Raw genomic sequence first — 18689 nt, 5'->3', positions numbered from 1 at the left:
TAACCAGCTCCTCCCCAACAGTGCGGGACCATTGTCCGGGACAATCCAGAGCGGCAGCCGATTCACTAACCCATTGTGTGTGACTGCCAACATTGCACTGCCTAGCACCGGAATGATTTATTTTGTGTAAGTCCGTAATTGTGTCTCAATACGTGCTAATTTGGGTCTACTGGCTTTAAGTGGCCATAGCTTCTCAAATTGCTGAACACCCATGAGTGACTGGCTGGCCCCAATGTCCAGCTCCATGCGTACTGGGATACCGTTTAATAAAACCATCATCATTGGTGGCGTTTTGGTGTATGAACTGTAAATATTCGCCACATGGACCCGCTGAACCTCGGTGTCCATCGATTTGCCCCAAAAGTCATCCTGCCTCAAAGAACTCTCTTCTGGTCCATCTGCCTCATATATTAGTCTGGTTGCAGACGTCATGCACATTCGAGCTAAGTGGCCACTGAGATTGCAGTTCCTGCAGACAAACTGTTGAAATCTGCAAGATCTAGCTGAGTGTTTTCCCCCACACCTCCAGCATGAGTTAAAGTTTCCATTGTTGGGAACAAAGGGACTATGGCCAGGCATTCCGCGCTGACTGTTCCTTTGACTGGTCTTAAATACCCTATTAGTGGGTGTCAATGGCCCCATCCCAGCATTGTCCACTGTGATGGTGTGAATGTCCGTTCAGCCTGTCATTGTCTCTGTTGAAGTCCTACTCTGGGGTCTATTGCTGCCTGTGGAGTGTCGGACTGCCCCTGCCTGCCTGCGGGGTTCTGAGTCGCATAGATCTTGTTGACTCCCTGATCCATCGCCGCGTTAAAGGCAGAATTGCGCACGTATATTATTTTCGTCTCCTCCTCCCCCGCCATGAATGTTTGAGCTATCAACGCCGCCGCTTCCAAGGTCAAATCCTTGGTTTCAATTAATTTGCGGAAAATTCTCGCATGACCGATGCCCTTGACAAAAAAGTCCCTTAGCATCTCCCCCTTGCAGGCGTCTGTGAACTTACAGAGGCTGGCCAAATGCAGGAGGTCCACTACGAAGTCCGGTATGCTCTGTCCTTCACGACGTTGGTGGGTGTAGAATCTGTGTCGGGCCATATGTATGCTACTCGCCGGTTTGAGGTGCTCCCCGATCAATTTGCGAAGTTCTTCCAAGATTTTGTCCGCCGGCTTTTCGGGAGCTAGTAAGTCCTTCATGAGCGCGTAAGTCTTTGGTCCGCAGCTGGTCAAGAGATGAGCCCTTTGCCTGTCGGCCGCTGCATCCCCCAGCCATTCTTTCATAACAAAGCTTTGCTGAAGCCTCTCGACAAAATCATCCCAGTCCTCCCCAACACAGTACCGTTCCTCTGTGCTACCAGTGACCATTCTCGTGGGTCGTGAGTTCCCGTTTCTCGTCGCCAATATAAAGTCCTTACTCTACAGTATGAAACCACACGAGGCACATTCTGGGGACAAGGTCACTCTGTGACCTTAACTCTTTATTCACAGGACTCCAAAGACAATGACCCTGCGTGGGACCTCCCTTTTTATACCTGTGTGATCAGGTAAGGAGTGTCTCCCACAAGTTTCCCCCCTTGTGTTCAAGGTGTGCATCTAGGTTGAGTGTATACAGTAATACAGTGGTGTTACATTGTGGTTACATACATGACATCCTTCAACTATTCCATGTTTTAGCGAGTTCCACGTTCTCACCGCTCTCTGGGTAAAGAATATAGATTCCAGTCCATGTATGATATATATCTACAGATCCCAGTCTACATTACCCTATATATATACATATATATACCGCAGCCCACGTGTTATCCTAAATAAAGACTTGCATTTATATAGCGCCTTTCACGACCACCGGATGTCTCAAAGCGCTTTACAGCCAATGAAGTACTTTTGGAGTGAAGTCACTGTTGTAATGTGGGAAATACAGATGCCAGTCTGTAAGTGATCTGAGATGCATGTTTATAGATGCCTTGCCCGTATGCAGCAAAACTGACGGTGCTGCCACGATACCCAGTTTGCATGGTATTCAAATCTGTCGAGCCAGGTGTGGACTTTACCCAGAGAGCTGCTGCTGTGCCCAGAGCCCCGGCTCACTGTGACATTCTATTACAGAATGAGCATCCCTAGCACAATAAACACAAAAGCTAAACAATGCGGATGCTGGAAATCGGAAATAAAACCAGAAAACGCTGGAAATACTCAGCGGGTCAGGCAGCATCTGTGGAGAGAGAAACAGAGTTCACGTTTCAGGTTGATGACCCTTCGTCAGAAACGGAAAAGGTTAGAGATGTAACAGGTTTTAATCAAGTGTAGGGGCAGGGAAAAGGGGAGGGGGAGGAAAGAAAGACTTGCATTTATATAGCGCCTTTCACGACCACTGGACATCTCGAAGCGCCTTACAGCCAATGAAGTACTTTTTTGGAGTGTAGTCACTGTTGTAATGTGGGAAACACAGCAGCCAATTTGCGCACAGCAAGCTCCCACACAGCAATGTGATAATGACCAGATCATCTTTTTTTTTGTAATGTTGATTGAGGGATAAATATTGGCCCAAGGACACCGGGGATAACTCAAACACAAAAGCAAAATACTTGGGGATAACTCCCCTGCTCTTCTTTGAAATAGTGCTGTGGGATCTTTTACATCCACCTGAGAGAGCAGACGGGGCCTCGGTTTAATGCAGGAGTGATTAAAAGACAAAATGGATGATTGTACAAAGCAAAAGGAGATGGCAATGGGGCAAGTTAAGAAACAAAAGATGGGTCTAGAGGAGGTGTGAATGGGAATGGCAGAATCATCAGCAGCTGCCATATGAAAAAATAGGGGCTGAGGTTCTGGTCTGAATTTGTTGAACTCGATGTTGAGTCCAGAAGGCTGTAAAGTGCCTAAGCGAAAGATGAGGTGCTGTTCCTCGAGCTTACGTTGAGCTTCATTGGAACAGTGTAGGGGGCCGAGGACGGAGAGGTCAAAGAGTGAGTGGAGCGGAGAATTAAAGTGACAGGCGACCGGAAGCTCGGGGTCACGCTTACGGACTGAACGGAGGTGTTCTGCAAAGTGGTCACCCAAACTACGCTTGATCTCCCCAATGTAGAGGAGAACACATCGTGAGCAGCGAACACAGTATACTAAATTGCAAGAAGTACAAGTAAATCGCTGTTTCACCTGGAAGGAGTGTTTGGGGCCCTGGACAGTGGGAAGGGAGGGGGTAAAAGGGCAGGGGTTGCATCTCCTGCACTTGCACAGGAAGGTGCTGTGGGAAGGGGAAGGGGTGCTGGGGGTGACTGCGGAATGGACCAGGGTGTCGCGGAGGGAGCGGTCCCTTCGGAATGCTGAGAGGGGAGGGGAGGAGAAGATGTGATTGGTGGTGGGATCACGCTGGAGGTGGTGGAAATGGAGGAGGATGATCTGTTGAACATGCAGGTTGGTGGGGTGAACGGTGAGGACAAGGGGAACCCTGTCGTGGTTCTGGGAGGGAGGGGATGGGATGAGAGCAGAGGTGCGGGATATGAAACGAACACGATCGAGGGCCATGTTAACCATGGCGGAGGCGAATTTTCGGTTAAGGAAAAAGGAAGACTAGCCAGAGGCACGAGTGTGAAAGGTGGCGACGTCAGAGCAGATGCGACGGAGATGGAGAAACTGGGAGAATGGAATGGAGTCCTTACAGGATGTGGGGTGGGAGGAAGTGTAGTCCAGGTAGCTGTGGGAGTCAGTGGGCTTATAGTGGATACTGGTCGAAAGTCTATCCCCAGAGATGGAGACGGAGAAGTCAAGGAAGGGAAGGGAAGAGTCAGAGATCGACTGTGTGAAGGTGAGGGAAGGGTGGAAATTGGAAGCAAAGTGAATGAAATTTTCTAGTTCAGGTGAGAGCAGGAAACGGCACCGATACAGTCATCAACGTACCGGAAAAAGAGGTGAGGGAGGGAACCCAAGTCGGACTGGAACAAAGAACGTTCCACATATCCCACAAAAAGGCAGGCATAGCTCGGATCCATGCGGGTTCCCATAGCAACACCTTTAATTTGGAGGAAGTGAGTGGAGTTAAAGGAGAAGTTGTTCAATGTGAGAACAAGTTCAGCCAGGCGGAGGAGGGTGGGGGATGGGGACAGGTTGGGCCTCTGCTCGAGGAAGAAGTGGAGCGCCCTCAAGCCATCCTGGAGGGGGATGGAAGTGTAGAGAGATTGGACGTCCATGGTGAAAAGGAGATGGTTGGGGCCAGGAAACTGGAAACTGTTAAAGTGACGGAGGGGTCACGGATGTAGGTGGGAAGAGAGTGGACAAGGGGAGAAAAAATAGTCAAGTTATGAAGCAATAAGTTCTGTGGGGCAAGAACAGGCTGAAACGATGGGTCGATCGGGACAGTCCTGTTTGTGGATCTTGAGAACAAGTGGGCTGTGTGGGGTTGGGGAATTATGAGGTTGGTGGCTGTGGAGGGAAGATCTCCAGAGGAGATGAGGTCAGTGACGGTCTGGGAAAGGATGGCTTGATGTTTGGTGGTGGGGTCATGGTCCAGGGGGAGGTAGGAGGAGGTGTCAGAGAGTTGGTGATGAGTCTTTGCAAGGTAGAGGTCGGTTTGCCAAATAACAACAGCGCCACCCTGGTCAGCAGGTTTGATGACAAGGTTGGGGTTGGATGTGAGCGAGCGGAGTGCTGCAAGTTCAGAGGGAGGGAGGTTGGAGTGAGTGAGGGGAGCAGAGAAATTGAGACGGCCGATGTCCCGTCGGCAGTTTGCAATGAAAAGATCTAGAGAGCGTAGGGGGCCAGAGGGAGGGGTCCAGGTAGAACGAGAATTCTGAAAACGGGAGAAAGGGTCAGCTGTGTGGGGGGAAGACTCCTGGCCGAAGACGTGGGCACAGAGGCGAAGGCGGCAGAAAAAGAGCTGAGCATCGTGCCGAGCTCGAAATTCATTGAGGTGGGGGCGTAAGGGGATGAAGCTCAGACCTTTGCTGAGGACTGATCGTTCGGGGTCAGAGAGGGGAAGGTCAGAGGGGATCGTGAAAACACGGCAGGGGGTGAGATTGGAAGAAGGAATGAGATCAGAGGGGAGTGTGGGGGAAGAAAGTTCCGGAGGGACGTTGGTGTCCAAACGTTGTTGGAGCTTGCGATCCTTGATACTTGAAAGGAAGAATAAAAATTGTATATTGAAGCGCTGGACGAGGCGAAGGATGAAATGGAACTGCGGGCCAGGACAGCTCTGAGACAGAGTGAGTCGGTCCTGCTGAAGAGAGAGGTCGAGAGCGTGCATGTGGTGGTGCATAGCGTTAAGTGTGGATCCCAGGATGCGGCAAGAGCAGTGGTTGGAGGAACGCTGAATATCTTGGAGATATCTGTAATCCTGGGTGGATCCGAAACATGAAGGGTGGAATTTCAGTTGCAATCCACGTGGAGTAAATCGGAGCCAGTGACAGTTGCTGAGGAAAGAGATGTGGCTGTGAAAGTGAGTTTGAGTAGATTCCTGATCATAGATACCTGAGCACCCCTATCAGCCAGTGACTTACCGACCAGTATCTCACTGTTCAGGTGATTCTGTGTCGTAACATCAGAGTCAGAGGGAAAACATTGCCGGTTTATTTTTTATTCATTTGTGGGACGTGGGTGTCACTGGCAAGACCGGCATTTATTACCCATCCCTAATTGCCCTTGAGAAGGTGGTGGTGAGCTGCCTTCTTGAACCGCTGCAGTCCGTGTGGTGAAGGTGCTCCCACAGTGCTGTTAGGGAGGAAGTTCCAGGATTGTGACCCAGCGACGATGAAGGAACAGCCGATATATTTCCAAGTCAGGTTGGTGTGTGGAGGGGAACGTGGAGGTGGTGGTGTTCCCATGCGCCTACTGCCCTTGTCCTTCTAGGGGGTAGTGGTCATGGGTTTGGGAGGCGCTGGTCCATGGAATATAAGGTGCCATGGACACTTAGCGGGAATGGTAGCATAGTGGTTATATTACTAGTAATCCAAAGGCCTGGACTAATTATCTGAGGACATGAGTTCAAATCGCACCACGGCAGCTGGGGAATTTAAATTCAGTTAATTCTAGTATCAGTAATGGTGACCATGAAACTACCGGATTGTCGTAAAAACGCATCTGCCTCACTAATGTCCTTTAGGGAAGGAAATATACCATCCTTTCATGTGACTCCAGACCCACAGCAATGTGGTTGACTCTTAACTGTCCAGAAGGCCACTCAGTGGTATCAAACCGTGACAACATGGTGTGGTGAAGGTACTCCCACAGTGCTGTTAGGAAGGGTGTTCTAGGATTTTGACCCAGCGACAATGAAGGAAAGATTGATACATGTCAAAAGAAGCACGAGAGGAAATAGTAGAGGCTCTGACCATCATTTTCCAATCCTCTCTGGCTACAGGTGTGGTGTCGGAGGATTGGAAGACTGCTAATGTTGTACCATTGTTTAAAAAGGGAGAAAGGGATAGACCAAGTAATTACAGGCCAGTCAGCCTAACCTTACTGGTGGGAAAATTATTGGAAAAAATCCTGAGGGACAGGATAAATCTTCATCTAGAAAGATACGGATTAATCAAGGGAATTCAGCATGGATTTGTTAAGGGAAGGTTGTGCCTGACTAACTTGATTGAATTTTTTGAGGAGGAAACAAGGAGGGTTGATGAGGGTAGTGTGTATGGATTTTAGCAAGGCTTTTGCTAAGATCCCACATAAGGCAGACTGGTCACAAAAGTAAAAGCCCATGGGATCCAGGGCAAAGTGGCAAGTTGGATCCAAAATTGGCTCAGAGACAGGAAGCAAAGGGTAATGGTTGATGGGTATTTTTATGACTGGAAGACTGTTTCCAGTGGAGTTCTGCATGGCTCAGTACTAGGTCCCTTGCTTTATGTGGTATATATCAATGATTTAGACTTGAATGTAGGAGGTGTGATTAAGAAGTTTGCAGATGATGCAAAGATTAGCCGTGTGGTGGATAATGAAGAAGAAAGCTGCGGACTGCAGGAAGATATCAATCAACTGGTCAGGTGGGCAGAACAGTGGCAAATGGAATTCATTCCGGAGAAGTGTGAGGTAATGCATTTGGAGAGGGCTAACAAGGCAAGGAAATATACATTAAATAGTAGGACACTGAGAAGTGTCGAAGAATAGAGGGACCTTGGAGAACATGTCCACATACCCTGAAGGTAGCAGGACAGGTTGATAAGGTGGTTAAGAAGGCATATAGAATACTTGCCTTTATTAGCCAAGGCATAGAATACAAGAGCAGGGAGGTTATGCTTGAACTGTATAAAACACTGGTTAGGCCACAGCAGGAGTACTGTGTGCAATTCTGGTCACCGCATTACAGGAAGGATGTGATTGCATTGGAGATTGGAGTTTAGAGGGGATTTGAGGGGAAATATTTTCACCCAGAGGCCGGTGAGGGTCTGGAACCCACTGCCTGTAAGGGTGGTAGAGGCAGAAACCTTCACCACATTTTAAAAGAACTTAGATGTGCACTTGAAGTCTCGTAACCTACAAGGCTACGGACCAAGAGCTGGAAAGTGGGATTAGGCTGGGTAGCTCTTTGTCAGCCGGCGCGGACATGATGGGACGAATGACCTCCTTCTGTAATGTAAATTTCTACGATTCGATGATGTCCAAGTAAGGAGCTGATGCATGCCATCAGGCAAAGGCTGCAGTTGGAGAATGGAACCGTTTACAGCCCACACGAGTTTCATGAGCAGCTAAACAATTCTTTCCGCAGTGTTAGAGATGAAATTTTTGAGGAACCCACTACCATGGCTCAGTGAGTTAGAGCGTGTGCCTGTATCACAGAAGTCTCTGATTACCTATTCCCGATGAGAGATGGAGGTATTAAGCTCTATTCATATATCTGCAACCCGCTCCATGATGTAAATGGCTTGTATCATTTTACCCTCTTACCCAACAGTCTAGGGTTACTGAGAGCATGAAGAATCTCAGGTAACAAGGGTTGAACCTTTATAGCACAACGTTGTTGCTGAAACATTAATCTTGCAATCGCCTTATTTGAAAAAGGTTATCAAGCAGATTTGGGGTGGGGGAGGAGGCTAATGGGGTCTCCACAATGACAAGTTCAAGTGCAGCAATGCCAGAGATTTGGTACCGAGTTACTCGGTTGGGAGCTGACACATGGTGAAGGGGAAGGAAAGTAATAAGAGAGAGAAAGATTTTCATTTATATCGCGCCTTTCACGACCACCGGGCGTCCCAAAGTGCTTTACAGCCAATGAAGTGTAGTCACTGTTGTAATGTGGGAAACACGCCAGCTTTTTTGCGCACAGCAAGCTCCCACAAACAGTAATGTGATAATGACCAGATAATCTGTTTTTGTTATGTTGATTGAGGGATAAATATTGGCCCCAGGACACCGGGGATAACTCCCCTGCTCTTATTCGAAATAGTGCCATGGGATCTTTTACATCCAACTGAGAGAGCAGATAGGGCCTCGGTTTAACGTCTCATCTGAAAGATGGCACCTCTGACAGTGCAGCGCTCCCTCAGCCTCGACTTTTGTGCTCGAGTCGAGATTAAAGACAGAATCTGGAACATTGCTTCCTTTATTCACACACTGGCCGGGACATGACGAAGTATTTGATGCCACCTTCACTTCTGGTGCAAGAAATGGGGGTCAAGGATTAATATGACTAAACTCATAACCTTTAAACTGCCAGCTAGTGTGGGGAAAGCGCCTCAACCCGCTCCCCTTGTCCTCACCAATCGGGCTGACCCCATTTGTCTGTTTGCTGCCCATGCACTGTGACACTGAAACAAACACTAATATTACAGCAATAAAACAGCTCAAACAAATTCCTGTTGCATTGCTCAGACACATTTTTTTAAGTATATTCTCTTTCTGTAATCTCTACTTGTCTTCTTTAATTCTTTTTGTATCCCTTTCTCTCTCTCTCTCTCTCTCATCTCTCACACTTTCTCTGTATGTCATTGCACTTTTTAAGAAAGGTGAGGGGGAAAATTAGGGAATATAGACCAGTTAGCCTAACATCTGTTGACGGGAAAGTGCTCTTACAGAAAGCTGGCAGGGGCTCGACGGGCCGAATGGCCTCCTTCTGTGCTGTGACCATTCTATGATTCTACTCTAATTGGCCAGATGTGACTAGTGGTGTCCCTCAGAGATCGGTGTTGTGGCCTCAACTATTCACTGTATTTATTAATGACTTAGATGATGGGATAGAAAGTCACATATTCAAATTTGCTGATGACACGAAGACACTGTAGGCAGTGCAGATTAAAGCATAAAATTACAAAGAGCTATTGATAGATTCAGTGAATGGTCAAAATTATGGCAAATGGATTTCAATATCAGCAAATGTGAGGTTATCAACGTTGGACCTAAACAGGATAGAACAGGGCACTTTCTAAATGGTGAAAGGCTAAACACACTGGATGGCCAAAGAGACTTGGTCCAGGTACATTGATCATTAAAATGTCATGAACAGGTACAGATAATCAAAACGACAAATGGAATACTGGCCTTTATATCCAGAGGACTAGAATACAAGGGGGGAGAAGTTATGCTGCAGCTGTACAAAGCCCTGGTTAGACCACACCTGGAGCACTGTGAGCAGTTCTAGGCACCACACCTAAGGCAGGATATATTGGCCTTGGAGGGAGTGCAGTGTGGGTTTACTAGCATTATGCCTGGACTCCAGGGGTTAAATTACAAGGTGAGATTGTATTCCCCAGAATTTAACAGGTTAAGGGGTGATCTAATCGAAGTTTAAGATATTAAGAGGAACAGATAGGGTTGATAGAGAGAAACTATTCCCGCTGGTTGGGAAGTCTAGGGCTAGAGGTCAAAGTCTAAAAATTAGAGCCAGACCTTTCAGGAGTGAAATTAGGAAACACTTCTACCCACAAAGGGTGGTAGAAGTTTGGAACTCTCTTCCGCAAACAGCAATCAATGTTAGATCAGTTGTTAATTTTAAATCTGAGATTAACAGATTTTTGTTAACCAAAGGTATTAAGGGATATGGGGCAAAGGCGGGTATATGGAGTTAGGTCACAGATCAGCCATCATCTCATTGAATGGCAGAACAGGCTCGAGGGGCTAAACGGCCTATTCCTGTTCCGATGTTCCATACACTTTCTCTCTCTGTCTCACACACTTTCTCTATGTCTGTATCTCTCACTGTCTCTCGCGATGATTGCCCCTGCGATAAAATATTTTCACAGAATATTGGGCGGTGACCCTCAATGTCCATCAAAGTAAGAGTGAACGCAATAATTAATATTGTGAATGATTTATTGTAAAAGTTTTTTTAGCAAAGAGTTAACTGAACAACAACTGGTACTTTAATGGAGTAAAACATCCCAAGCTGCTTGTCAGGAAGGTTATCGAACAACATTTGATAACGAGCCACATAAGGAGATACCAGGACAGGTGACCAAAAGCTTGGTCAAAGAGCTTGGTTTAATGGAGCGTTTTAAAGAAGGAGCGAGAGAGACGGAGAGGTTTAGGGAGAGAATTCCAGAGCTTGGGGCCCAGGCAGCTGAAGACGCGTTCGCCAATGGTGGAGCAATTAAAATTTACATATATAAGTAAATCCTATTTTTAATCTGCTTTAAATTCAAATGATCTGACTGTTGATGGCTATCAAAGTAAGAAAGAGACCATGCTCGAATAATCAGATAATGAACACTCCCACAGGCCCTGCCCGTTGATCCTCTACTTCGAACATTTATGTACTTTCCCCAAATCTCCTGAATCATAATCAGCATGACTGTTAATCCGTATCTAATCTGCAAACCCGTATCTCAACAGATAATTGTCCTGGGTCCCATTAAAAATACCTATTGATTCTCATCATCTCCCGTCTCTGGGCGTCTAGTTCCAGATCTTCACTATCCTGTGGGGAGAACAGGTTTTCTTAATCACTACAAACTTGCTTGAGGCAAAGTTAGACAACAACAACAACTTGTACTTATATAGTGCCTTTAACGTAGTAACAAGACTCCCAAAGCAAGCGCTCTACTCGGCACTCCTTCACGGCAAGCGGGCCCAAGGTGGACAGAGGAAATGTTTCAAGGACACCCTCAAAGCCTCCTTGATAAAATGCAACATCCCCACTGACACCTGGGAGTCCCTGGTCAAAGACCACCCTAAGTGGAGGAAGTGCGTCCGGGAGGGCGCTGAGCACCTTGAGTCTTGTCGCCGAGAGCATGCAGAAAGCAAGTGCAGGCAGCAGAAGGAACGTGCAGCAAATCAGTCCCTTTCCCTCAACCACTGTCTGTCACAGGTGAGACAGAGACTGTAATTCCCGTATTGGACTGTTCAGTCACCTAAGAACTCACTTTTAGAGTGGAGGCAAGTCTTCCTCGATTTCGAGGGACTGCCTGCCTATGATGACAACGTAGTAAAACATCTCAAGGCGCTTCACAGGAGTTATAATACAAAACAAATAAATCTAACACCGAGCCACATAAGAAGAAATTACGGCAGGTGACCAAAAGCTTGGTCAAAGAGGTAAGTTTTAAGGAGTGTCTTAAAAGGAGGAAAGAGAGGGAGAGAGGCGGAGAGGTTTAGGCAGGGAGTTCCAGAGCTTGAAACATAGAAACATAGAAAATAGATGCAGGAGTAGGCCATTCGGCCCTTTGAGCCTCCACCGCCATTCAATAAGATCATGGCTGATCATTCCCTCAGTACCCCTTTCCTGCTTTCTCTCCATACCCCTTGATCCCCTTAGCCATAAGGGCCATATCTAACTCCTTCTTGAATATATCCAATGAACTGGCATCAACAACTCTCTGCGACAGGGAATTCCACAGGTTAACAACTCTCAGAGTGAAGAAGTTTCTCCTCATCTCGGTCCTAAATGGCCAACCCCTTATCCTAAGACTGTGTCCCCTGGTTCTGGACTTCCCCAACATCGGGAACATTCTACCCGCATCTAACCTGTCCCGTCCTGTCAGAATCTTATATGTTTCTATGAGATCCCCTCTCATCCTTCTAAACTCCAATATATAAAGGCCCATTGATCCAGTCTCTCCTCATATGTCAGTCCTGCCATCCCAGGAATCAGTCTGGTGAACCTTCGCTGCACTCCCTCAATAGCAAGAATGTCCTTCCTTAGATTAGGAGACCAAAACTGAACACAATATTCCAGATGAGGCCTCACCAAGGCCCTGTACAACTGCAGTAAGACCTCCCTGCTTCTATACTCAAATCGCCTAGCTATGAAGGCCAACATACCATTTGCCTTCTTTACCGCCTGCTGTACCTGCATGCCAACTTTCAATGACTGATGAACCATGATACCCAGGTCTCGTTGCACCTCCTCTTTTCCTAATCTGCCGCCATTCAGATAATATTCTGTCTTCGGTTTTTGCCCCCAAAGTGGATAACCTTACATTTATCCACATTATACTGCATCTGCCATGCATTTGCCCACTCACCTAACCTGTCCAAATCACCCTGCAGCCTCCTAGCGTCCCCCTCACAGCTCACACCGCCACCCAGTTTAGTGTCATCTGCAAACTTGGAGATATTACACTCAATTCCTTCATCCAAATCATTGATGTATATTGTAAAGAGCTGGGGTCCCAGCACTGTGCCCTGCGGCACTCCACTAATCACTGCCTGCCATTCTGAAAAAGACCCGTTTATCCCGACTCTCTGCTTCCTGCCTGCCAACCAGTTTTCTATCCACGTCAGTATATTACCCCCAATATCATGTACTTTGATTTTGCACACCAAACTCTTGTGTGGGACCTTGTCAAAAGACTTTTGAAAGTCCAAATACACCACATCCACTGGTTCTCCCTTGTCCACTCTACTAGTTACATCCTCAAAAAATGCCTAGGCAACAGAAGGCGCGGCTGCCAATGGTTGAACGATTATAATCAGGGATGCTCAGGAGGGCAGAATTAGAGGAGCGCAGAGATCTCGGTGGGGGGGGGCGGGGTTGTGGGGCTGGAGGAGATTACAGAGATAGGGAGGGGTGAGGGCCATGGAGGGATTTGTAAACAAGAATGGGAATTTTGAAATCGAGGCGTTGCTTAACCGGGAACCAGTGTAGGTCAGCGAGACGGAAATGTTGCATCCACATCCTCCAAACCTGTGCTTAATTTACAGGATAAACAATACCTCATCGGAACCTTTTATTATTTACAGGCCGGGATCAGATCTCCCCTCGACCACAGGCAACAAATGAGGCAAGGGACAGTGAGGGTGGCCTTATCCTCGTGGATAGGGCAGGTCGGGTAATGTGGGGAGGTTTAAACTAATTAGGGGCGTTGGGAGGGCTAAATCCATACTGCACATTAAACAGTGCAAGAGAAGGATTATCAGGGCATATGGGCAAGGTGTTGGCAACTACCCAGATAAGGCTTCTGCACCCAGATGGACATAGTGTAAGATAATCAAAACCAGTGAGTTAGGCACCCACATTCAGCTCAAAGGATTTGATGACAGAGACCTGGCTATAACCTGAGCATGACTGGACAGGGAGATAACTTATCCAGGCTATAGGATCTTTAGAAAGGACAGGGAAATTGGGAAAGATTGGTCGGGGCAGAGGGCGCGTGAAGTAGCAATATTTATTATCATTATTTATAATATTATTTGCAATAGCAATAGAGGAAGACTAGAGAATGGGATTGGAGGGGTGACTGGGGGTCAGAGAAAGAGGGAAAATGGAAGTCAAGTAGAGGGTAATGGGGTCACGGAGAGAGAAAGAGAGAGAGAGAGCATGGGAGGGAATTGGAGTTTAGAGAGAGGGGGAACCCCAGGGGGCTGTGGATGTTCAGTCGATGAGTATATTGAAGGCTGAGATCGATAGATTTTTGGAGTCGAGGAGAAATCGAGGTATATGGGAATCAGGCGGGAAAGTGGAGTTGAGGTCGAAGATCAGCCATGATCTCACTGAATGGCGGAGCAGGTTCGAGGGGCCGAATGGCCGACTCCTGCTCCTAATTCTTATGTTCTTAAAATTGACGAAAGACACAATTACAGGAGTGGAAAGAAATAATTTGAGGAAGAGTGATGAGGCAGTGGAAACAGCGTGGGTAGAGTAGCGGTTAGTCATTTGGCTGTAGTCAACTTTACAAAATCGAGCCTGGCATTGGCCGTACCCAAGAAGGCACACTGACAGGGGCAGGAACTCTGTCTGCTGGGCACCACAATTGCCATCGGTTAATTCAGCATCCACCAGACAACACTCAGGCCCTGCCGCACATTCTCCAATAAAGAATTGCAGGCAAGCATGATAAAATAAGTGTATAATATTTATAAGATACTAGGCGTGGCTCCTTTACCTTATGCTCCAAGTGTGGATCTATACTTTCTGTGAACTTGGTTTGGAATATCAAGGCTACAGTGTTGGACACCTGTCTCCAACCTACTACCCTTGCAAGGTCACTCCCTCCCACACTGCGACTCACCACTATTACCTTCCCCTAACCCAGACAACCTCAGATATTGAAGGGTATAATCTCCAACCAGGGAGTTCCTACAAACCTCAGTGTGCTCACAGTACATTTCCATATACACCGTTTATCAGCAGTCATTAACCCATTTTAAAGACAGGAGATGTGGAATGCTGAGAATTTGTTCCCCCTGGCATAGGAGTCGAGCACCAGGGGTCAGTCTCAGGATAAGGGGTCGACCATTCAAGACTGAGATGAGGAGGAATTTCTTCACTCAGGGGGTGGTGAATTTTTGGAATTCTCTGCCCCAGAGAGCTGAGGATGCTCAATCGATGAGTCTATTCAAGGCTGAGATCGATAGATTTTTGGACTCTTTGGATATGGGGATCGGGCGGGAAAGTGGAGTTGAGGTCGATGATCAGCCATGATCTTATTAAATGGCGGAGCAGGCTCGAGGGGCCGTATGGCAGCCTCCTCATCCTATTTTGTATGTTCTTTTGTAATGTAGTGTGCACGGGTTAGGTTACTCCACTTACTGAAGATTCGGTTCTTTAACCCTTTACATCGCTGTAATAATTACCTCTAAAAATATTAATAATTGAGAGGAACCTCACAATGCTCCACTGAAACAGTCATTGACTGAAAAGCATGTTGGGATGTCCTGTGGTCTAGGCTGATGCTCCAGTGCAGTATTAAGGGAATGCTGCACTGTCGGAGGGGCAGTACCGAGGAAGCGCCGCACTGTCGGAGGGGCAGTACTGAGGGAGTACCGCACTGTCGGAGGTGCAGTACTGAGGGAGAGCTGCACTGTTGGAGGGGCAGCACTGAGGGAGCCTTGCACTTTTGGAAGGGCAGTACCGAGGGAGCGCCGCACTGTCGGAGGGGCAGCACCGAGGGAGCCTTGCTCTGTTGGAGGGTCAGTACCGAGGGAGCCTTGCTCCGTTGGAGGGTCAGTACAGAGGGAGCCTTGCTCCATTGGAGGGTCAGTACTGAGGGAACACTGCACTGTTAGAGATGCCGCCTTTCGAATGAGGCGTTAAACAACGGCCCGTGTACCCTCTCTGGTGGATGTAAAAGATCCCATAGCACTATTTCGCAGAAGAGCAGGGGAGCTCATCTCGGTATCCTGGGCAAATATTTATCCGTCAATCAACATAACAAAAATTGATTATCTGGTCATTATCACATTGCAGTTTGTGGGAGCTTGCTGTGCACAAATTGGCTGCCGCGTTTCCTACATTACAACGGTGACTACACTCCAAAAGGACTTAATTGGCTGCAAAGCAGCACGGTGATGAAAGGCTTTACACAAGTGCCAGTCTTCCTACCTTCCTTCAGCATCCAGTAACCAAGGAAATAAAACACACAACGAACAGAAAACACTCGCACACTCAGATTTTTGTCTTACCATTTTACTAACAAACCCACGGAAGGGTTAAAGTTCACATGCAGACCGCGGTCCAAATAGAAGTATTGACATCACGTAACCAACAACTCTGTCTATTACTCACTTTTTAATTTGCTAAGAAATACAATTAGCTGCATCTGGATTCCTAATTAGCCACATGTGGCTAACACATCAAACAACACTTCGGCAGCAACTCCCAAACCCGCAACCTCTACCACCTCGAAGGACAAGGGCAGCAGGTGCATGGGACCACCACCATCAAGTCACATACCATCTTGACTTGGAAATATATCGGCTGTTCCTTCATCGTAGCTGGGTCACAATCCTGGAACTCCCTCCCTAACAGCACTGTGGGAGCACCTTCACCCCACAGACTGCAGCGGTTCAAGGCGGCTCACCACCACCTTCTCAAGAAAAATTAGGGATGGGCAGTAAATGCCAGCCCTGCCAGCAATGCTCACATCCCAGGAATTAATTTTTAAAAACTTGTCTGCCATGCAGCACCTTGGTGACAGGGGGTAAAACTGCGGTACTGCCTCGTCCCTCCAACGCCATCCCAGCTTCTCAGTACAAAACCAGACCTCATCACGAATAAGACACTGGTGGCCTCAATTACTCAAAGTATGAAGTCGGTACAAACTGAATGGAGGCCAGTAATAACTATCTCCAAATTGCAGAATACACTGGTTATTCAGCGTTTCTACAGCAGCTACTGCCCGACACAGGACTCATAATAAACAGATACCAGCAGAAAAAAAACTCCTGATGCCCTGCACACATATACTTAAAGATGAATATTTAAGACACTCCCAGTGTTGTTAACCGATGTCGGAGAAGATGTTTTGCAGTTTGTAAAGCTAGTGCAGTAAACGATCCGGGAACCTTTTTAAACTTTATTAAAAGTTAGCGTCACACAGTTGCAGTTACACCATGTCTCTCTCTCTCTCTCACAGCACCCAAACCTGGCTCCCTATCGTCAGGGCCAACAGTTTACGACTGAATAACAACTTGCATTTATATTGCGTTACCAAAAAATCTGACATCGAACCACTTAGTCAAATTTTGATTTGAATTAAATTATCTTAATTAAGGAACCTTTAGCACCCTTTGCCAATCACACTGCGATAATCCTTGTGTTTCCCATTAAAACCAGTGCCCTTGATTACACTGTACACTCAGGTGGTGCACACCCAAAACCCAGTTCTCTGTGACCCAAAACCATATTGTTGGCTAAACATAAAATGCACTCAACACAATTCAATGTCGTTTTTTTTTACCTAAAGCATCATCTTTACAGTGAATTATACCGTTGCCTTAATTTGCGCGATTCGCACACTCACTCACTATCCCTGTGATTCACTCACTCACTATCTCTGTGATTCGCTCACTCACTCACTAACCCTGTGATTCGCACACTCACTCACTATCCCTGTGATTCGCACACTCACTCACTAACCCTGTGATTCACTCGCTCACTATCCCTGTGATTCGCACACTCACCCACTCACACACACACACAATGTTCAGTCACGATGGGGATAACAGGGCCACGTAAGTCGGGCAGAAAGCCCTCCCCTCCGCTCTTTCACACGCTCCCATTCCTCCTTAACAAGTCTTCACTTTTAGTCCCTCCAGAAATCATCCAAGGAATATTCATTTCGCATTCAGAGACCAGTCACTTTCTGGCTTTCTGGCTTCAATTAAGTGTAAGCCAAACTTTAAAAAAATGAAAATAGACGATCATGTCTCTTAAAAAAACGACTGTTGGAAGATGAAATATCACAGCGGAAAACTGTCGTCTGAATTTAAACGGATTCCAAATGTTCGTCTTTATATTGGATTGGGGAAATTAACCCTTTAACCGGATTGCTGGAGTTAACCAAGTAGGTTTCTTGTTGACCCATGAATGGAGGTTCTGGTTAACCCTTTCGGGAACCGCTGGCGCTCAGTCTCCTGCACAGTGGTCTGGGGCAGTCCTTTGGTCGAAGCGAGGTCCTGGGGCATGTTCAGGGCTCCGGGCCGCCCCCGTTCTCGGAATCGTTAAAGAAGTCGGGATTTTCCGACAGACTCGACCTCACCTTCTTCTTTTCCTTGAAGCGGCCCGAGTTGGAGACTCTGACGTGCCGGCCTTTGGTGCTTTTGTCCACGATCTTCTCCAGCTTGGCTTCCAGCTCCGAGTCCGCCCTGCTCTCCCTCTCCCTGTCCCCGCACTCCTTGCTGTCGGTATTGCTCCGGTCTACCGGGAGCTCGTACAGCACCTTGGGGCTGTTCTTCTTCTTGCGCAGGAAGGTGAACTTCCACCAGCTCTGGGTGACCCCTTCGCCCATGGCTCCAGCACCCCCGGGCCAGCCCCGTTAAACAGAGAGAGCCTGGAGCAGCTGATCCCCGGGGAGGGAGAGGATGGGGATCACACGGGGGCTCCAAGCACCGGCTCCCGGAGCTGCTGGCTCAGGTTATGTCTCCGGGGTGTGGGCAAGAGTTGCTGCAGGACACAAAGCCCAGGTATGGGGGGTGTGATAGAGAGCTGCCTCTCGGAGATCGCTCGGTCCACCAACTGCTCCCCAAGGCTCCTATTGCAGCCTTTCCCAGTTCTCGCTCTCCGATTCCAGGTTCTCCTGGCCCAGGGCTCCTCTGCTGGTTGCCTGTGGCTGTGGCTCTGTCCCTGTCCCTGTCCCAGTCTCTCTCTCTCTCTCTGCTCTCAGTCTGTGTCCCAGTCTCTCTCTCTCTGCTCTCAGTCTGTGTCCCAGTCTCTCTCTCTCTCGCCAGCAGGTGTAGGTAACTCCCTCACCTGTCAATGTTTCAATGAATCTCTCCTTGTCACGTGGCTGAGGGCCGGGCTCCAATGATTGGGCGAGTCTGGAGCACTTTACATATTTGGGAGTGCCAAACTCCGTCAGTAATTTTGCAAAACTCCGCTGTAACCCTGAG

The 18689-nt window shown here is 47.6% G+C and overlaps 1 protein-coding gene across 1 annotated transcript; it reads right to left on the bottom strand.

The window, feature by feature from the left end:
* Positions 1-17684: 17684 nt before the first annotated feature.
* On the bottom strand, positions 17685-18120 carry LOC139233641 (proline-rich protein 15-like protein). Its single transcript, XM_070864052.1, has one exon. It carries the CDS (start codon positions 18086-18088, stop codon positions 17768-17770), a length of 321 nt encoding a protein of 106 aa, XP_070720153.1. The 5' UTR covers positions 18089-18120; the 3' UTR covers positions 17685-17767.
* Between the last annotated feature and the right edge of the window lie 569 nt (positions 18121-18689).

The sequence above is a fragment of the Pristiophorus japonicus genome, chromosome 21 (assembly GCF_044704955.1).
Source record: "Pristiophorus japonicus isolate sPriJap1 chromosome 21, sPriJap1.hap1, whole genome shotgun sequence".
Lineage (NCBI taxonomy): Eukaryota > Metazoa > Chordata > Chondrichthyes > Pristiophoridae > Pristiophorus > Pristiophorus japonicus.
The sequence above is the reverse complement of the archived record's forward strand: the minus strand, read 5'-3'. Positions and strand labels throughout refer to the sequence as shown.